Source organism: Echinococcus granulosus, assembly GCF_000524195.1.
Source record: "Echinococcus granulosus chromosome Unknown EG_S00017, whole genome shotgun sequence".
Taxonomy (NCBI): domain Eukaryota; kingdom Metazoa; phylum Platyhelminthes; class Cestoda; order Cyclophyllidea; family Taeniidae; genus Echinococcus; species Echinococcus granulosus.
This window is the reverse complement of record NW_020170397.1, coordinates 1,079,809-1,101,794: the sequence shown is the minus strand read 5'-3', so window position 1 is coordinate 1,101,794 and position 21,986 is coordinate 1,079,809. Positions and strand designations below refer to the sequence as shown.

The 21,986-nt window shown below is 45.4% G+C and overlaps 1 protein-coding gene across 1 annotated transcript; it reads right to left on the bottom strand. All coding sequences in view use genetic code 11, as the record gives it.

The window, feature by feature from the left end:
- Nucleotides 1-338: 338 nt before the first annotated feature.
- Nucleotides 339-21,748, bottom strand: EGR_03391 (Titin; the record flags this gene model as incomplete). Its single annotated transcript, XM_024492640.1, has 29 exons — nt 339-453; nt 541-766; nt 860-1,254; nt 1,547-1,791; nt 1,981-2,207; nt 2,290-2,607; nt 2,692-2,925; nt 2,993-3,124; nt 3,192-5,411; nt 5,482-5,663; nt 5,740-5,857; nt 6,207-7,676; nt 7,753-8,145; nt 8,218-9,897; nt 9,970-13,827; nt 14,333-14,656; nt 14,727-15,062; nt 15,124-16,401; nt 16,484-17,113; nt 17,195-17,353; nt 17,425-17,748; nt 17,821-18,689; nt 18,766-18,880; nt 18,973-19,272; nt 19,641-19,964; nt 20,032-20,389; nt 20,463-20,998; nt 21,068-21,391; nt 21,574-21,748. The coding sequence occupies 29 exons, from the start codon at nt 21,746-21,748 to the stop codon at nt 339-341; spliced, it is 17,865 nt and encodes a 5,954-aa protein (XP_024353041.1).
- Nucleotides 21,749-21,986: the final 238 nt, after the last annotated feature.

Genomic DNA, 21,986 nt, shown 5'->3' with positions numbered 1-21,986 from the left:
AAAGTATGACATAACCGGTGAGTCGAAATTGAAAGTATGAGATGTTGTGAGGTGTCAGGGCATACCTCACACCCCCATCGTTAACTGAATTGCTAGTTTAAAGTAATGGCTTTTATCGGTTTTACCAGCGAAAGGTTGTAAATGGTAGTAATTCCTATAAATGAAATCAGTGAGCTGTCGAAAATCTGTGAAAAAATCAAAAACTGTTTAGCTAAAGCAAAATTGTCAGGCGTCTGTGTGGATGCTCGCTATACACAATGCATCGAATTGATCTTTACAGAGGTCAGTTGAAATCGTTTGGGTCGTTAGGATTGGCGTTGAAAAACAGGGCACACATTTCATCGCAGGAAGGATCTCTCTCTGGAACTGCGGGAGTACGTGTAACTACTTTCGCGCCGTGACCATGAACGAGTAGAGCGTGACCGTTCCTGCGTTTCCATTTGACTACTTATTCTAAAAAGCAAGAAAAAACAGGCTCCGAATTTCCTTTAGCGTTTACGTGAAAGATAACTAATACAAAGGATTGCGAGCAAACTATACCTTGTACGGGAGCGAATTTTGGGGTTGACTTCAACACGCGTGTTAAGAACGACAGGTTTCATGGTTTCGGCCAAAGTCGCGTCTGATGGTGCGACTGTGAGAGTGTATCGCCCAGCGTCGGTGGTCATGGCTTGATCGATTGTGAGACACATCTCTCCCATGAGGTTACGAGTGATTCTGCGGCGGCCATCGAAAGCGAGTGTGCGACCGGCCTTTGTCCAGGTTGCTACACAACAGACGATTCATAAACAAAGTAAAATGACCAGCAGAGTAAATGTTTAAAACTTGATGTTATGCCTGATGAGCTAGTAGGACTTACGAATAAGATGGACGTCCGATTTGACAATACAGAAGAGTCGCAATTCGTCACCTTCATTGATTTCTAGGACAGCAGGAAGACTTGTGACCACCTCGATTTGACCCGGAGTGGTAGCTGGCTGAACTTTCGGTGGCTGTGGTGGTCGCTTATCGGTATCAGTGATCGATGTTGAGGCAGAGGATGTTGATTTTCTCTGTTGAACACCACCGCCATCTACGTAAATCAGGCAGGAGCATCGATCACGACCGACAGGGTTATGGGCAACGCATGAATACAGTCCGGCGTCGTCTCTCTCAACAACAGGAATGGTAAGTGTCGCTCTGCCGGACGTAGCTGAGGCAGAGAAGATGTAACGAGGATGGGACTCCTGTCGAATATCAAGACCATCCTTTTCCCTGTCAAAAAGAATGAAGGGGCGAAATTGACTTGAGTGATATTGAAAAGTGAAGCTTACAATATTTATACTTATGAATGAGTAAATATGATAGATTAGCTATGATGGTTATCAAAATCTGTCAAATAATTTTCTCACTTTAAGCATTATAGGGCCAAAAAATCCTGCAGAGCCTGAGATGAACATTATATTTTTAAATTACCCGAACTCATGAATGTACAGGATGAGAGTGTAAATTTAATCTTTCATTGTTTACTTTATTCCATTAAAAATAGAAAAGTGTCAGAACATACCACTTGAATTCAGGGATGGGGTGACCTTCAGCAATCACCTCGAGGATAGCTTTTTGTCCAGAGATGAGGTATCGGTCCACGAGTTGACGGACAAAACAAGGCACCTTAAAGACCTCCTCTCGAGCCTTCTCCAGCTGGCATGAGCAGCGTGCCTCACCAGCACTGTTGTAAGCAATAAGTGTGTACTTGCCCAACTCCGATGCTGTACACTTTTCAATGCGCAGCTCCACGTTTCCATTCAAATTCTACTCAACATAAAGGTAGGTGATGTTCATAACATAGAATGAACGGGTTTCAAAACTAGATGTGAATAAAAACATGGTTTAATTGCGCTGAAGCTGTTTGGCCAAATAAGTGGAAATACAATATGATGAACATGGTGCGTTGAGAAAATTGGCTTAGAGAATACAACCGAATATTCAAAGTCAAGATACCTTTGTTTGGTATGGTGAATTTGCAGAATCTGTGATCAATGGAATGTCATCCTTTTCCCAGGTTATGCTAGCGGGTGGAGTTGCCATGATGGAAGCAGACAGACGCACAGAGTTTCCAAGGGTCACAACACGGGATTTCAGTCGTTGGACGAATTCAGGGGGATGACATCGTGTGATTGATAGCCTGCTTTCTGAATCACGTCTTGTTGTCGAGCTCATGAATGCACCTAAGTTAAAAGCAACAATGAGAAGATGCCAAATTAGTTTGAATTATATTGGCTTGAGTTCAGGTAAATCTGGGACTTTTACCTTTTACGATGACAGTGGCTTCAGAGATAGCTGTGCCGGAGGCGCTTGTTGCCGCGCAAACATAGGCACCGGTATCCTCCAATTGACAGCCTGTGATGACAAGACGACAGGTAAGGCGATTCATGCTGTTAGTCTCTGTAGCTGTAGTGGTAATATGACCGCCAACAACAACCATACGACCATCTTTGAACCAGCGGATCTGAGGTTCAGGGAAGCCTTCCACTTCAGCTTCCAGAGTGGCGGTGCCACCCGTAACTGTGGAAGTATTCGAGAGACCAGTAATGAATTTGGGGACCGAAGAGCCTGAAGTGCGCTCCGCTACATGATGGAGAAAATTTTCATTTATTTCACGGTGTTGTTAATTGCTAAGTTTTAATTAAGACTGAATTAATAAAAACTTACGTAGCACTGTAACTGATGCAGAACAACTATCCGAACCATTCTTGTTGTAAGCGTTGACGGAATAAATGCCAGCATCAGAAAGCTTCATATTACGAATCTCAAAAGTGCAAATAATTTCATTTGAGCGACTAATTGACGTGGAAACGAGTTCCTCTTGGATGCGACAGGTTGGATCATTGTCCAACGATAAGCCATTTCGCGTCCATGTACATTTAGGTCGAGGGATACCACCAACTAAAAAAGAGAATATGCTTGTAACTTTTCAAAACAATAAATCGAAGTTCTGGAGAACAAAGCGCACCTCTAATTCGGAATTTGAGAGATTCCCCAGCCACCACAGTGTGATCAACAAGAGGTCGAAGGATTTTCGCTCCAATTTCACTGGCCATGCTTGTGTCTGTTTCTCGTGATGTCGGACGCTGTGCTGTTTCACCTAGATGAAACCGGAGGTTTTTTATAAATGCAAGCAAATACAGATGATTAATAAAGAATGAACATACGATAAATTTTGAGGTTGGCCGATTCAGATGTGATGCCAAAACGTCCACGGAAAGTGGCCACATAGGTACCAGCATCATAGACGCTTAGATTTTTCACTCGCAACGTGGCCTCTCCAGTCGAGCGATCAAACTTGGCTGCATATTTTTCAGTCATGCGAAGGCTGGGATGATCTAGGTCAATGACCTTTCCATTCACGGACCACTCGACGGTAACATCATTGAGATCCAGTCGCTCTCCGGCAGGTGGTGCTAGAACACACTTCATTACAGTATCGCTGCCCTCGTACGCATCGGCATTCGCCATTGGTACGGCAATCCTTGGAACGCGACCACGTCCACGGAGGAAGACGTTCATTGCAATACCCTCATCATCTTCATAGTCTCTTTCCTTATCATACTCGTCAAGACTCATGCGGCGGCGTTTGCGATACTCGGTAAGCCTTCTTCTTTTTCGAATTTCATGTTCCATTTCATCAACAAAATCGTTATCTTCCTCATCAAGCCCCTCACTCCAGTCAATCTTTCGAAGAAGGCGTTTATAAGCATTGCTGGTTGCCTCTTCTAGTCTACGAGCGCTTTGGGAAATAATGTCTTCTGTCGTCTTGTGCTCAGTCGTAATCCATGGATGTCTCAGAGCCTCGGCGATCGTTGGTCGAAGAGTTGGATCTGGATGAAGAAGCTTACGCGAGAAATCGAGCAACTCTGGCGACAGATTAAGCTTCTCAAGTGCTTCAACACTCGGACGATGCTCAGTGTCTCCTGTCAGCATTTGATAGAGTAGGGCACCCGCAGACCACACGTCTGTGGCTCTTGAAATTTCAGCCTGCGGACGGATGTTTGTTGAAAGTCTATCGGAAGAATACAGCTCTGGAGGAACGTAAATAGTCGATCTGAAAGTCAATCGAACGGGTTTGTCCTCAGTCAACTTGTGATACTCCGAAACCCCACCAAGGACAATATCTCGACGTAACTTGTCAGTGAAGAATATATCCGATGGATCCACACCACCGAGGAACGCCACGTTGCGGTCGTGTAAGCTTTCCATAAGACTTAGTATTTGCTTCATGATTAATGCAGCTCGGAACTCGGTCATTCTAATGCGGTTCTTAATCTGATCCCAGAGAGTTTCTGGCGTCATGTCGCCAATAACCCAGATCAAACGCTGAGCATCAACAAAAACGTCGCGAAGTTCAGCAATGTTTTTGTGATGTGTCGAAGCAAGCAATTTGAGTTCCCTTTCAGCACGCAAACGACGGTCCTCTTCAGCTTCGTGGCGGATGCGTGTAGATGGTGTGTAAACTGACGAACGGAAATCAGCCAATGAAGTGTAAGATCTACTAACAGGAATGTATGAAAGATCTCCCAAATCCATGATCTTGGCAATTCTGTATTCACCCGTCTCTCGATCCCGAATTCGGTAGAGATACGCGTGCCGACTTTTAGCTAACTCTTCAATAATCTCATATCGATCCTCGAACTTCCTGCTACTGAACCGAATCGGTTCCCGTGAATAGCGACGACGAGATATGGTACGGTCTTCCGCCTCATCCTCAGTTGTTTCCACACAAATAAATCGAGAAGGTTCGCTTGCTGGACCAAGGCCTAGCAAATTTTGTAGCCGAACTCTGAATCGGTATCTTTCACCAATTTTCAGTTGAGGACCGATCAACACCTCAGTCTGATTGATTCCAGTGGTTCCAAGGAGCTGCCAATTTTCCTCGGCGTCCAACTGTTTATCGGAAATGTACTCGATTCGATAGCCGGTACTGGTAATCGTATCGTCTGTGGAAGATGGTGGTTGCCAGCTTAGAAGGAAGTGGGAGTGACCTTGAGGGAAGATATTGGGTGGCTGCAGTTTGGCTCTCGGCTTATCGTCGACGTAGAGTCTGAGATCAAAGTAGTCGCGACCCGCTTCATTTTCTATCCAAACGCGATAGAGCCCCTCATCCTGAACACGCACTCCTGGTAGATCGAGTATTAGCCATCGTCCGCAATCCGAAATCTTGACGACTGCGCGACGTTCTGCAGGGAGAACGATGTCAGGAGAGGCACTACGTGGCTTCCAGATGCACTCAACCCAAGTTCGATGAACCCAATGTGATCTGTCAGTCACATGGTACGGTACATCCAATGGGAGGCGCACGTTCCAATTTCCTCCACTTGTCACACGATGGTCACTCTGGCCGGCCAGGAATACGGTACGACTGAATCGTATAGGAGCTAAAATGGAAAACATGTTCGATAAACCATGGATTGGTATTAAAATCACTACTATTCATTCAATACCTACCATCAATGTGAATCCGCCATGATTGTTCAATTTCTTCATAAAAGTTTCGAGCTTTGCAAGTTATGATACCCTCATGGATGTAATTTATGTTGTTTATGCGAAGCTCGTAGATGCCTGGGGATTTCGATACGACCAAGTAGTTGGAATCAATCTCAGGGTATATTGTAACACCATTTAAGAACCTAAAGTGTAAAAGGAGTGGGAGTTATGCCAATTGAACCTCTACCGAGTGCGCGATGGAATGGCTATAGCACTTACCATGAAACTGAGGGTTTCGGCGAACCTTCAACTTCAAACACGATTACCAAAGTCTGACCCAAAACGCATTTGATGTCACAATTCTTGTCCACATTAAGGAAACGCAATTTCTTCCGTTCTGAGGTAATATATTAAAAAGTCCAAGAGAGTAAGGTAAATCCATCTGGAATATTATATACTTTACTTATCCGAGTCGGTACTATTAAACATATGGTATTAAATTAACGCTGGTCTAACTTTATTCTTAAAACATCTAGTGTAAATGCCCAACGGAAGAGAATTTACCTGAAAAGCTTTCTAATATCTTAGACTCCAAAAAACGTATTTTCAGGTGATATAGGTCTATCTACATATTTTTAATGTATTTTCCTCCAATTTCGAGATGCTTCTGTTTGCGTATTTCCTATCCAGCTTGCAAAATCATAAGATACTATTAACGAATGCAAATTTGTCTAGTTTTAACTCACCACTTTCCGTTGTTATTGAAAGAGGACTTGACAGCAACTTTGGGTGGCTGTCAACTCCATCGACGGTAGCAATGATTCGGAAATGCCAGTCTGTGGAATCAGTTTTTGGTATACCTTTAGCGGGACGATGAAGGAAAAGCGATCTCTCAAATTCCGTTGCATCCAAGGCGTATTCAGTGCCTTTGATATCCTTTGCTAACAATCTCCACGCATTTGCACGGTCATGTACTGAACGCACTTCGATTCTGTAACGAATCTTGCTTGTTTGACTTTCCAGGCTTTCTGGAGGGAGCCAGGTAAAGCGAAGTCCACCTGATGGGGTCCGATTGAAAGTGGCTGTAAAGCTTCTTGGAATCATGAGGTAGTCCATGTCTTTAGGCAGGTTTGTGCTTCTCAAGTCGCCCCCACGTGTTCTAATAGGCTTAGGGAGTGAAATTTCACTTTGTTTTAAGGACGCTCTACTTCCACCGTATTTACCGACAAGACGGAAGAGGTATGAATGTCCCGGTGAAAGGTCAGACACTTCATAGCTGGTCTTTAGGCTCGAGATTGGAATACGCGCAATCGGTTCCCATAGTGGTTGAACGAAGTCAGTCTTTGAGTCAGGAACAAGACGCTGTTCGAGATAGAGGTAGCCGGTTGGATGGTCCGGCAACTTTGGGTATTCCCATTCAAGCAAAACGGAGGATGGACCAACATGACGTGCAAACAGTCGTTTAGGGATGGCTATTTGCTCTACTTTGACGGTAGAGTCTCTTGGTAAACGTCTCACCATATCAGTTTTTGTTGTTTCAAGGATTCTTTCTTCAAGTCGTATCCAATCCGACTGTGGACCATCGTCACTTCCAACAAGATATTCGGCTCCACGAAGAATGTTTGACGGTTCACCGACGAGAGTCTTTATACGGAATTGAGAGGTTGTGTCTAAATCAATTGTGTAGCTAAGGTTTGGTGTCCGACCAATTTCGACCCATTGTCGACGCCCTGGAATGCGCTGTTCAACAACATACATGATAGGGCCTGGTGTTGGCATCCTAAGATCAACAGCAGGGGGACGCCAACCAAGTCGGAACAGTCCACTTGGAAGCTCCTCAATGGTTACCGGTCCACAAGGAGGTGGAATAGTTCTAGGACGTTGGGTCAAGTGGAAACCGAGTTCATCAGCAAGAGGTACGCGATAGGGAACCAAACTTTCAACCGGTCGACCGTATATCTCATCTTGGTAGGGAATCACCCGAAATCGGTAGGATTTATCAGCTTCCAAATAGCGAATGAGGAAACTCGATATAGGAAGTCCACGATCGACCGATGGGATGCGGGTGACAGTTCTCCATACGTGACGTTGGTCGTCCAAAGACCTCAGTTCGATTACATAACCTGAAGGAAGTTCTCGCGGCGGTTCCCAAGAAAGTTGCATGCCTTCGCGTGTCGGTATCACGTCCAGTAAGCCGCTGATGCTTGGTGGAGGAACTTAAAGGAACAAAATAAAGTGTGAACAAAGGAAAACTAAAAATCATGCCAAGTGTATTTCAAAGTTTATGCGTACCTAGTTGCTTGGGCAGAGTATGAGGCCCAGAAACGGCTGGCTTGCTCATAGCGGCAGGGGAGGTCTCAGGGTAGACTGACCTACTTGGACGACGAGCTGATGGAGTTAATGGTACAGACTCTAACCGTCCTTTCGACATTACTCTGAAATCGTAGGATTTGCCTAATTCCACTTTAGTTGTTTCCAAATCAGTCTGCCATGCTGGCAAGTCAGCTAGCAGTTTCCACTCGCCCCCGACTGGTCGATACTCAACGAAATAACCGGATGGTAGTGTTGGAATTTTGGTAGTTCGTCTACTGACGGGAACTTCAGGAGGTGTCCACGTCAACAGGAATCCAGGACGATCTCGTAAAATTGGCGTAACTTCTAAGTTTCTTGGTGGCTCCGGAGCCGCTAAATATCGGGTAAGGCAAGGTGTCAATATGCAATACACGAAAGCAGAAATTATTCTAAAGGAAGTATTACCGGATCTAGTAGTAGGTGCTGTGACCGGTATCCAGATGGGATAAGGCAGAGTAGCCGGTTCGCTAGTTCCCATGTGACCGACAGAAGAGACACGAATAAAGTGTGGTTCATCTATGGGAAGAGAATGTACGGTTGTTTCGAAGATTCCGTGACCATAACCCTCCAGTTTGTGGCTCAGAGTTCGCCAAGTACCGGTCTCAGGAATCCAGCGTTCCACAACATAACTTTCTGGGGCAGATATTCTGTCGTATGATGGCACTCTCCATTTCAGTGAAATACTTCCGGTAGGTGTCGTATAGGGCTCCCTTGGAGTATCGACCTTAGTGCGGACTAACTCAAAGTCAAGTGGAGCCCGAGATGTCAAAATAGGTTCTAGGTTTGAGAAAGGTACTGAACGAGGGGTACGAATGCGATAATTCCAGGAGACAATGTTTGAATCTCGAAATTCGCCGACTCCGATTGGCCCACGGACGCCGACACGAAATTGGAAGGCTTCTGATTTGGGTTGTTCAAGATTACGAAATGAAGGCGCTGGTGGATAGAAAGTATAGCGTTCATGACCGAGCGGCAAGGTGGCCAGATGCCTCCAACCCAGGTCACCAGCGGGCCGATATTCAACCTGATAGCTATAGTCGACTGAAGGAGTTCGATCTGAAGCTCCCGGTATTAAAGCAGGTGGTGTGAACGGAGCCCATTCAAGTTTAATTGAGGGAGGAACCCCCACTTCGTACTCTTCCAATGGTTCCAGTATTCTTGCTCGAACAGGAACATCCGGCAACTTGGGAAGTTTGGACAGTGACGCTTGCAATTTGAAATCAGGTCTTACGCGCGTTGTCAATGGAGCACTATACCCGTACTCATTTTCGGCCCTCACACGGTACAAAATTGGTCGTGATGAGGGTGTCTCGACAGAACTACCGGGACGGAAGAGACTAAGAGACGGCATTCGAACTGTGGCAGTGGTGACGGAACCCGGAACTTTTCCCACCTCAAGCCATGGCATAGTGGAATCATCTGCCAAAGTTGCTTCAATTATGTATTTCTGTGGATAAACTGGAGTCCTAACACCCTCACTCTGGCGTGGGGAATAACCTAGCCATCGACGAGGTGCTTCCCAACTCAAACACACCATGGAATCAGGAAGGATTTCAGCTCTCAAAGGGCCCAGTGGTGCTTCTGGTAAGTGCTGGATTGATTCCTTACCAACCACCAGGGATTTGTCACGAGTAGTTAGTGTTATTGGTTCAAGAGCCTCTAGTGGCAGGCCAGGTCCCACAACGTTGACTGCACGAACACGATAAAGTGATGGCTCGGCTTTGAATCTTCTAGTATCAGGCTGGAGCTGTACTGATGTTTGACCAGCAGGAACTGTCATGACAGGAACCCATGGAGCTGGAAGTCCACGATGATCATATGAACGCTGCTCAATGAGATAGTGAGTGATAGGAAGACCACCAGTGTCATCTGGAGGGCGCCAGCTCAGATTCACCAAATCAGTCGGTGTTTCGCGACGCTCATGGAACTTAGGTGTGACGGGAGCACCAGGAAATGTTGAAAGCCGGTACAGAAGTTCATCGAAGTCACCAGCAGACTTTCTTAGTGGTGAAAGTGTAGGAAGTCTCGATGGCAAAACTGGTCTTCGCTCAACCATTAGAGGACCTCTAGGAGCTGAAGGAATATCTAAATGGATAAGAAGAATAGAATTAGTCAAAATAAAATCAAAGTTTTAGGAAAATAAAAGAACTAAATTACCGTAAGGTGAGATGAATTTGTACGTCTGTTCTGCACTGACTTGAACGGGTTTTTTCCCAAGATCCGAATAGGCAAGTAGGCGCAGTTCCAGTCTATCACCCGGATGCAGATCATGAAGATGGAATGCGACAGGCTGTTCACCAATCGAAGGTCTTCTAAGGGATTCACTTAGCTCTGGCCGACCAATAGGGCGCCATAGTCTTTCTTCAGGATGACGCACTTGAAGTTCATACTTAGGCACCTTTCCTGGGCTCAGTGAAAGCAAATCGTTTATCGTAGCTGGAGGAGCCCAGGAAACCTCAATACCTCCCGGAGACATCGGTCTAATTTGAAGGGGCTTTCGCTCAAACAGAGGCTTGGGAGTTTCTTTGGCCTCACGACCTGGAAGCCGCACAGTATCAGGTGTACTCACGATTTGCCCAATTCGACCTGACACGAGAGGTGCGACTCCAATGAACATGGCGGTACCTCGAGGCAATTCACGCAAAACAACAGTATCTTTTGGACGTCCTACAGGGAAGCGGTCAATTTCTTGCCATTGTTGACTGCCAAGCTCTCGGTAGAAGGCGATGTATCCCTCGGGGCGTTTGAGTTGCCGCCTCGCTTCAGGGAAGGTCCAAGAGACTTCAACTTCACCTGAGGGTGTAACTCCCATAGATGGTCTGTCTTTAACTCGAGCGCTAACATAGGCAGAGGAGATAGGCGTAGCAAGCTCTTCACGAGGTGAAATTTCTTCTTCAGTCGATTTAGGAATTAAGATTGTATCTTCAAGTCGTGGGGACAAGTATGGTGTTGTACGAGTGTGTCTGTCACCCACAGATGAAATTCCAAGATGAATAGCTTCCGGCAATTCCCTAAGCACTATCCTCGGAATCCTGAAACTGGTATTCTCAGCATCAACCATCCCTAAATGAGTCCATGTGGTGCGGAACGGTTCACGATAAGTGATTTCATAACCACGTATATTCTGAGTGGATAACGGCGGCTTCCAAGATATCAGAACGTCGGGCAAAGGTTTCGGGCCTAGTTGCAGGTCAGGAGCAAAAGGACCTCGGTGACTCATTGGTCTGGACGGCAGACGAGCAATTGAAATCGGTCCACGAGGTGGTTCAATTTCTGCAGGTTTGACCAATTCCTTAACGAACGGTTTTATTGGCGAGTATAGTCGAGACAGATCTGGAATGACAGATGGCCTCAAGTAAATTGGTTCACTGAATCCGTATTCATTCTCTGATGACAAACGATACTCATAGTCTTTCGGCTCTCCAGGTAGCCATGAGATTCTTGGCTCAGCAGGAGGTAGCATTGGTAATGAAGGAAGACTCATGTCAATATCTGGCATTGGCATCATTGTGGGTGGAGACGGCCCAAATGCCACTTTCCACCGACTACCCTCTGGAATAGGTCTTCGACCCACCATGGCCCATTTCTGCTGTCCACCTCGTCTTGCTTCAAGAATGTACGACCTTGGAATTGAGAATCGGTCTGTCATAATGGGTTCCTCCCAGTGGAACTCCATTATCTTCATTGCTTTTTCTGTGGCAAGGTCAAAGCGTTGCTTTGAGGTTAGTGGCTCGTAGGCCAGTGGTCCTCTAGGTGGTGCTGGAGGCGCTTTTTCAGCTGGGAATAGAAGTTCTTCAAGTGGCTTTCCGGGGCTAAAGTATTCTTTTGCAATACCAGGTTCACTCAGTCCAGCTTCGTTTTGAGCGCGCACCCGGAAAGCGTACATTACGTCATTCAAGAGATAAGGTATGGTGATTTCAGTCACTTCTTTTCCAACCTTTTTGAAAGGAACCCACTGTTTACTGCAAGAATCCCATTTTTCAATGACATAGGAATTAGTTGGGCTTGCTCCAGTCCTTGAACCTGGTCTCCAAGAAAGAAGGCCGGATTTGCTTTCGGGAGAACCACCTGAGACAGGTACTAACTCTACTGACGTTGGGGCTGGTGGACGTCGAAGATGATCTTCGATTGTAGGTGGTTTAGGAACGGTTGAAGTTACAGTCATTGATTCCCCAATGCGATTTACTGCTGTAATTGAAACTCTGTACTCGTGTTGCGGATTCAGTCCTTCCAGACGATATGTAGTCGTTTTAGGTTCAACAAAAACAGACTTTTGTTCCTCTGTGTCTGCATTAGTTATTACGAGTTTGTAGCCGGTAAGGGGTAATCCACCAGTAAAGCTTGGAGGGCGCCACGATACATCGACGGGTCGACCAGGTGTTGAGAGACCACCAACGGGTGATATATCAACACCCCAAACAGAGGATGGAACAAATTCCCCACCAGGTAGAGTAATCGGTTTTTCCAACTGAAAAGGAGGAGCTGATGGCCGTCCTTCAGCATCACGTGGGACAACACGGACCCAAACATTAATAGGCGCTTCATCGGAGGGTGCAGTCCGTGGAATTTCGGACAAAGGTACAACGTACCTTGTTTCACTTGGTGGTACTTCTGCCAAACGAGTCCATCGACCACTGGTAGGACGCCAACGTTCAACAGTGAAACCACTCTGATCGGCAATTTCCGGCCATTCAACTGTAGCTGTTGTCTTACCAATATCTGTTACTCTAAGACGGTCTAGAGGATGAGGTGTAGATGAGCTTTGAGGCAAGTCGAGCGTTTCAACCAAGGGTGTCTCAGCAAAGAATCTTTCGAGTGGTATTGTATCAAGTCCTGCTGATCTGGGTGTCGCAGTAGATCGACGAATCATATCTAGAGCAGCCTGCCTTCTTTGCAGAATAAATTCTGAGACAAAGGGCGTTGCAGCACCGGTGCGAATCATCGAGAGCTCTTCATCAGCGTTGTACTCTGGCCCAATGGGTCCGGTAACAGAAGGCAGAGGTTTCCAATCGCCTGGGATTTCTCCCGTCCTTTCTATTCTCTTTGCTCGCTCAAGAGGCACTTCGAATGGAGTTGATCTAGTCGCATCACCCATTGAAGTAATGCGCATTAGCGGTGTAGAACAGGCTGGAGGAAGCTCAAAGGTTAACTCTCGTGGGGCCTCCTTTGGTATATGAGCAACCGGTTTCCATGTACGACGCTTAATATCCCAGCTCTCAACGGTATAACCACGAATAGAATCGACATCTCCACTTGCGGGTGTTTCCCAACGTAGAGTTGCTGGTATTTTTCCACCAGGAGTTGCCGTAGAGGGTACAAATTTGGCTTCAATGATTGGTGGTGGTATGCGGGACTCCTTTGTTGGCTCAGATGCCAGAACGAAGTTCGTTTCGATCCAGTCGCTCTTGCTTTCAGGGTAGACCGCATTGACTCGGAATTTGTAGACAGACTTAGGTCGTGGAGCTGTTGCTCTATACGTATAAGCAGTGTTTCCTGATTCATTTGGCATTTTAGGAATGAAGTCCATCGGTACCCACTCCGACCGAACATCTTCGGTGTCCATCATTTCAACAGTGAAGCCGCTCAAGGTTGGAACATCTGGTGATATCCATGTGACCTCTACTTTCCCAGGACCTGACTCAGAGGGTGAGGCTAGCTTGGCGGTGACACGCTTCGGTGGTTCCAGCCGTACTCTTTTCACATAGCTGTCAGCTGCAGTAAGAGGAGGTCCACACCCATCACTATTAATAGCCGAAACCCGGAAGAAGTATTCCTTATTCGGCTTGATCCCGGATACAACTACTGAAGGATTGGCGAGCTCTTCGGGCTGATTAGAAACCATACTTTCCTCGTTAGGATAGGTTCTCCAAGTAAAGCTTCGCCCCTCTCGCAACTCTAATTTGTATCCCTTTATTGGTAGATCGCCTGTGTTCACGGGCGGTCCCCAAGCCAATTCAACTTGGCCAATATCGTGATCACGAACGTACAGTGGTCCTCTAGGTGCTCCCGGTGGTTCTAAAGTTACAAGAAAAGAAATAGGCTGAACAAGAAACAAATTAAAATGTTCTATATGCCTAAAGAAAGTGAATGAATGCATGGGAGATTTGACTGAGAATTTAACACATTTCAAACTTGTACTGCGGCAATTACTCTCTGACACTTTCAAAGTAAAACACACCAGTAAATTAAGACACCTTAATGTGCATAATATGAATTACTGTACATTCATGCTAATTTCACGAAAAGGTGCGACTCCTGATTTACGCATTACAGTTTGCTAAATCAACGGGCTCACCTACAAATTACTTGAATCTTACTTCCACGAAAGACATGTATCGCAGGGCTTTTAACGGACAGTGGAACAAGCAAACCTCTTCAAGTTACACGCGGTTAACACCAGCTGACAAAGGTACTTTATGAAAATATTTGTGGAAAACTAGCGAGGAGATAATTAAACCCTATGAAATTGTAATGGGTATTCTCCATCGTCCTCTCATGCAGTATACATGCATCAAGGTACCTGTCATTTTGCGTGGATGAACGTCGGCAGCAGTGACAAGCGGTTCAGAGAAACCATTTTTGTTTTCAGCTACCACTTGGAATTCATAAGAAGTTCCCTCCATTAAGTAGGGGACCTTAAACTCAAACGCTCGTTGAAGACTACCAGGAACAACAGGAATACGTCCAACTTCTTGATTACTCCTACGGAACATCTCGCGCTTGAATATAGTGTATCCGGTAATAGGAGTGCCTCCATCGCTGTACGGTGCTTTCCAACTGAGCACACAACTGTCTTGAGTGATATCAGAGACCACAAGTGGTCCAATAGGCTGCCCAGGAACAGCTATGGAGGAAAACCGATTTTAGTTACATTAAAGTATTAACAGAGCATTGATTACTCAAGTTAAGCCTACTAGTAACGGCTTCCGGAGAAACAGGTTCTGTGGTGGAGACAATCTCGCCAGGACCTAGTTGATTGACGGCTGCAACACCGAAGTAATATCTTTTGTCGGGACTTAATCCACCCACAACAAGGCGATTCATGTAGTGGTCAAGGTCAGCAACAGCTTTCCATTCAGCGTTAGGGATTTCTGCTGCCTTTACATACACTCTGAACCCATCAAGAGCCAAATGATGCGGTATGTGGGGACCATGATCCTTTCTGCAATCATGCGGAACAAGCCATTCGACGGTGACACTGTCTGATCCTTTACCAACAACTCTGATCCATTCAGCTTTTGGCCTACAACCTGTAAAAAAACATATTGTTGTTTGAAGAAGTGCGTCGAATTATCAAATTTGACAACTCACTTTCATCTTCGGGCATTTCAAACAACTCAGATTCCAAAAAGGGTCCGGTGCCAGCCCGATTAATCGCAGCAACGCGGAAATAGTATCCGTTCGAGCGCTTAAGTCCTATCACTGGTGTAGTCGTCGGAAGAATTACATCAGTATCCTCATCAACCGTAGGCTCATGTAGGTGCACGACTTTATGCCACGCTGTGGTATTCGCATAACGCATTTGAACAATGTATCCTGTTAGTGGAATTCCACCATCATCGGTTGGCTCTTGCCAGGACAAACGAGCAGATCCATCAGCTGCAGACTCGCCTTTTTGTACTTCAGATATATGCATCGGTCCGACAGGCGCAGAGGGAGGACTGTAGGGACTAACCGCAAGAACGGGTTTATCCATTTCTAACGGTTCACTTATACCGGCGGTGTTTTCAGCAAATACTCGGAATTTATAACTCTCTCCTGGTCTTAGACCAGTGACGAGGACTGTCGTGCCATCAGTTGCCGGTTTTCTAGCGACATGAACCCATCTATCCTTCATAGGCTCCCAGCGTTCTATGTGGTACTCTGACGGAGGCCCGTAGCCCGAGGTTCCGCCGAAAGGAGAGGGACCCCAATCCAAGACCATTTGACCCGCCTCAAGAGGATGCGAAATAATAGGAGCTGCGGGTTTTCCTGGAGCAGTGGGAGGTGCACTTGGTCTGTATGGCACTGAGTAAAGCGGTTCACCGGTCTTACCAGCTTCATTGAGGGCAGAGACGCGAAAGGTGTAGGTGTCGTCTGGAATCAGTTTAGTTACTTTAAAGGCTGTGTCTTTGATAACACCCAAATTCTCCCACTGGTCGGTGCTTTCGCGGCTAGCTTCGACAATATAACCTGTTACCGGGGATCCTCCATCGTCATGAGGAGATCTCCAAGAAAGATTGGCAGAGGTATCATCCACAGGTGTCACTCGCAGAGGTTTTTCTGGCTCGGAGGGTGGTCCGATTGGGCGATTGAGGGAAATGGATGATTCAGTATTCAACCATTCACCGTTGCCTTGGTCATTAATGGCACGAACTCGAAACCGGTATGGGATACCCTCCCGGAGATCACTTACAGGGCAGCTAGTTGTTGGTGCCATCACGATGGCCAAAGGTTGCCAGCCATCAGACGAACCTACTTCATTCCGTTCAATATGATATTTCTTAATGGGAAGACCCCCATTCTTCTCTGGTGGTTGCCAATTAAGCACCAACGATGTCGCCGACTTGTCAGTGCATTTAAGTGGCCCTTTGCAAGTACCAGGAACATCTGAAATTAAATAAATCAAGGAGTAAATTTTTTTTATTTCAGTGGCAATTCAAAGTAAAAAAAATCAGGAACAAGAACCTACCAAATGGACTTTTAATTGTAACTGGACCGGAGTAGAGGGGTTCGCTCATGCCGGCAGAATTAAAAGCGCACACCTTAAAGCCATATTCCACACCAGGCTGAAGATCTTCGACGACAGCTGTGCAAGTATTTGGTCCCTGTACCTTGATAGGGCGACCAAAGTCCTTTCTCTTCCCATCCTTCCTTTCAATTACGTATCCAATGACTGCAGTTTCAAGAGTTTCGCCTTCCCTGAGCGCGGGAACTTTCCAGGAGACTTCTACGGTATTTCCATCATAGATACCCTTGGCGAGCTTGATTTCTCGAACTTCAATTGGACCTCTGGGTGTTTGTGGTGGAGCTATGACAACAAGCTCAAAGGGTGCATGTGAACTTCCCACCACGTTTGTGGCTTTGATGCGGTAGTGACCAGTATCAGTTAGAGCCAGATTCTTCAAGTTGACATAGTATGAGTCGCCGTATTGTTCGACAAGACTACGAAGTGAGGCTTCGTTACTCAGTGGGCGTCCACTCTCCAATTCTAGTTCTACTGATGCCTGTACAGGGCTCTTGACAGATAATGGAACCCGTAGATTTGTCCCCTCGCGACATTTAAACAACTTATCTGCGGTGATCTCAATTTTTGGGGGCTCTATTAAAAAGTTACACATGTGAAGGCATTTTAGGTTTATGATTTTATCGTGATTAGTAGCGTAAAAAAAAGAAAATTTACCATTGGTTGAAGGTGCCTTTGGCTTTATAGCCTCTCTGAATTCACGAACTTGCTCGACAATATCTTTTGGCCGCCGATCTTCTGATGTCATATCAGTGATATCCTTCGATGAACCGTCAACTTTGTGCACCTGGGTCGGAGAGGTCCTTTCGTAGCTTGCTGGATTAAAAAAGGATTCCTTAGACCATTATGTACAATAAAACATACTAATTCTTCTAATAATATGTTACTTTTTGGTTCCGGTTTGATAAGCCACTCAGTCGGTTCGGATGGCTCACTCAGCCCAGCATGAGTGCGAGTAAGTACCCGGAACTGAATGTCCATACTAGGATTGAGGTCAGTTAAACGCAACTTAGTGGCATCCCTCACTGTCGAGGGACCAATACGAGTCCAACGATTCGGTGGGCTGCTCTTGATATCTGATGACTCTCTTGCCTCAACAACGTATCCGATGAGATCCCGCTTGTCGGGAGATTCTGGAGGCTCCCATTTCACCGTGGCTTCACGATCACCACCTCTTGTGGCCACTACATTGATGGGCTCACTAGGAAGTTCTGGTGGATAGGAAAAAAATAATAAATTACATATAGAAGCGTATCATTTCGAGCAACGGCAGATGAACTTACGAAGTTGACTTTGGAGAACGATAGGCGTGTCAATTTCAATCGGTTCACTGCGACCGACTTCATTTTCAGCCGAAACGCGGAACGCATAAAGGATACCCGGTTTAAGATTCCGGGCCTTGAATTCAAGTTCAGACGGCAAAGTCTTTCCTATTATTGTCCAATTAGTGTCGAGCATTGGAGCAGCCTCCGTCCTGTCCGTGGCTACAGTTAGACTCTCAACGACGTATTGTTTAAGCTTAGATCCCCCGTCCGAAATTGGACGGTGCCACTGGATGAAGCATGAATCCGTCTCACGTGTCTTCATGACGTTTATTGAGGCTGGTGGTTGAGGTTTATCGATAACCACTAGAGTGAACGCAGCGTCTGCTCGTCCAGCAGGACCTTTAGCCTCAACACGGTAAACACCAGTGTCGGAATGTTCAAGGGCACTAATTACTAAGCGTTCACGCGTTCTCATGGGACTGATAGGTCTTTCCTTGGGATGAACGTCACCAAGTCCGCGTTCAATCAATCGACGATGTGTCTCTTCAAGTGGCTGTCCATTATGCAACCACATTAGCTCTTCACACGCTGGAACGGCCTCACAGAGAGCCTCAACAACCAGTCGGCCTTGAGCACTACCAGTCAATTTCCCATCACTGATGCGACCATTGACCTTTTCAGAGGAACCGCGGGGATGTTCCAATTTAACTGATGGTTTATGAATCACTGTGACGCGACAAGTTGTACTGATAGATCCAGCAGCGTTTTCAGCTCTGCAAGTGAAAATGCCAGCATCTTCCAATTGAGCACGATTTGTCTTCAAAGTGGCGTGACGTTCGGTAGGCGAGCTGGTGGTAAATTTGCGCACTGGTTTGTCGTCTTTGAACCTTATTAGAAGAGGAACAGAATCAGTTTGATTATTGATAGAATTCATTAAAAGAAGTTAGAAAAAGAAAGACGCACCAGGCAATCTTGGCCCTGGGTTCACCCAGCTTGAAGTCGCACTTGAGTTCGAGCGGTGTGCTAACAGATATGGTTACGTTTTCCAGTGGATGCAAAATGGAGGGTTTTGCCGATTCTAAAAAAGTCGTAAATTATAGTCCCTGATTAGATAGATTAAAATAATAATGATTCAATTTAGTGAATTGCAAATCTCGAATACGATCCTACCAATAGCTTTCTCTGGTGTATATGGCTGGGAGGGATGAGAGAACTCTCCAGCACCAACAGAATTGACTGCAGCCACGCGAAACTCATACTCTGAGTCGGGTTGAAGCTTGGTGATAGTCATCAGACAGTCAATAGGTTCTTCCTCGCAGGTAGCCCAGTGAGTTCCATCGGTGGCCTTGTACTGAACGACATAACGCTTAACTTTATCGCCACCGTCATCATGAGGCGGATTCCAGGTGATTGTGGCACTGTTCTCTGTTGCAATCGTCACCTCTGGTTTCGAAGGGCGACCTGGAGCATCTATAATTTAAAAAAATTTAAGATAATCACAAAAATACACAATTCAGAAGGAGGTAAATCGTTAGGTGTTTGGAGATCTTTACTAGTCACATTTCCCGAGATCAGGAAATCAAGTGAGCGATTTCACTTCTCTTTAAACATGTCAATATACTATAGTAATGTTCCAATTCTCACATCCAGTTTAAAGCATTTTTCTACCTGCATGCACAGCGTACTTAGCTGAAGGTACTTAAGCGCATCATTTTTCACAGGATTGAATGTACAAAGCCACATTAACACAAATGATTGAGTACAAAAAATTCTTGGTTCTTTATCGCTTCATGCATACGATTTATGTAGCATAAATGAGCGAAAAATTCTAGACTTACTGAACGGTGGTTTGGTAGAAATGCGAGAACTTGGAATGGAAAAGTCGCTTGTCAGCGCATCTGCGTTCTCAGCAGCAACACGAAATTCATAAACGTTATCGGGAATGAGGTCAGTCAATGAAACAGTGTGAGGTTTAGCCGGATCAGACACGGGTAATTTGCTATTGGTAGCGCGGACCCAATTCTCTTTTCGATTGGCTCTCTTTTCCAAGTGATAGAAGGTGATTGGCGCACCACCGTCAAACGTTGGAGGTTCAATCGTGAGCTTGCAAGACGTTGAAGTTACGTCCTCAACTTTGGGTGCATTCGGAGTGTTTGGAGGGTCTAGAGGTACAAATATTTGCTAAGATTGTGATAGCAAAAAAAGGAACGTAGAGGAAAAGTGGTATACTTGAAGCAGCTTTAACGCGAAGTGGAAGATCCATCTCCGCGGGATCCGACCAGCCGTTGGCATTTTGAGCTAACACGCGGAAGAAATACGACTGTCCAGGTTTCAAGTCGGTCACTTTTCGACTAATTTCCATCGAAGGATTACCGACAGGAGTCCATGTTCTCTTGGATCCCTCACGTTTTTCCAGTATATAGTCTGTAATTGGCATTCCACCGTCTTTCTTTGGTGGTTCCCATGTGACCATGGCAGACATTGGTTCACCCTTTATCATCTCGGCTCTTAAGTTTTCCACTGGTTGTGGAACATCCAGTACTTGGACTTTCAGTTCAAGATCGGCTTTTCCAAATTCATTACTCACCTAAAAGACGCATATACAATAGAATATCTATTAAGAAAGAGTAGGGGAAGCTCTAACTAGTGTAAGTACAAACCTGGACTAGATAGCAACCCTCAACGGTGTGATCAACACGACGCAGCTGCAGAGAAGTGAGACCATACACAGTTTGGATCGAGGCCATTGGCTTATCAACGTTCTTTCCAAGGGGCAATTTGCCACCATTGAAAGACCAATTGACTTTGGGGGCTGGAGCTCCTGAAAATGGTACCTCAACGATTGTACTCTTTTCAGACGCAATAGTTAGCAATTCCCTTCCTTCATAATTAATTTTTGGTGGACTATGTACTGTTAACTGTGACGCGCTAGTTAATCCATTGATCAGCTGAGCCGTATAGACACCTTGGTCACCTGGTCCAACATTCAGCACCTTTAGACGGTGAACCATATTGGCTAGAGGTCCTTCACCAACAATCTCGTAGATAAATCGGTAATCTGGTTGGATTTCCACACCGTTCTTGAACCATAGAAGGGTCATTCCAGGCTTTGACACTTCACATTCAAAAAGAGCATCATTGGGGAGTTTTTCAAGATGAGCATCGGTCAGCTCCTTTGTAAAGGCCACATCGAAAGCTGTAACAAAATAATTGTAATGAACTACCATTTCCTCCTCTAAGCTTTATCCTACTTATGACAACTTACGTTTTTGGAAGCGTGGTGATGGCGTCGAAAACGGGCTAATACCGGCAATATTTTTAGCAGCTACACGAAATTGGTAGTTTGCACCTTCAGCCATCATCTCAAGTGGAACATTTATGTTCGTATCAGTGATAGGAGCAGCCAATGATACAGGGATCCATCGATCAGTGCCCTCTTGTTTCATCTCTACTAAAAATTGCGGCTTCGATTCTTGTGTACTGGAAACCTCAATAGGCTGGACCCATGACAGCTCAACCAGTTGATCTGCTGGAAGTCCCTTTTCTGGAGTGAGTTTAGCGCGCACGTTCTTAGGAGAAGATGGAGCTCCTAAAACAAAAAAGTGGGCTTCAAAAAAGGATACAAGTAAAAAAATAAGGCCAAACTATTTAATGCAGAATTAAAAGCAGTCATAAGATTAAAAAAATGATTAAAACAAGTAGAAATTTATTACCTTATTAAAAATCGCTAATAACTAAGTAAAAAGGCAAAAGATATTCAAGAAGACTAACCAAATGCGAGCTTTGTAGAAACTGGTTTGGTTTCGACAAATTCCGATTGGCCAATCGAGTTTCTTGCAGCAACCGAAAAAACGTAAGATTTATCAATTTGAAGCCCTTCGAGAGTGCTGCTCAATTCAGAAGTTTTAGCAACCGGCTTTGCAGTTCTCATCGGTAGCTCACGCATTTCAACAATATATTCGAGAACTGTTCCAATTTTATCGCCAATAAATTGGGGTTCATCCCATTTAAGAGAAACAAGAACACCCGAATTGGCAACGACTTGAAGATTTCGAGGGGAAGAAGGCTTATCCAAGACGAAGATGTGAAAGGTAACAGATACATGACCAAGCTCATTGGAAATGGTAAGAGTGTAATCACCAGCATCTTCACGTTTAACACGAGAGAGAGACAATGATGTCAAA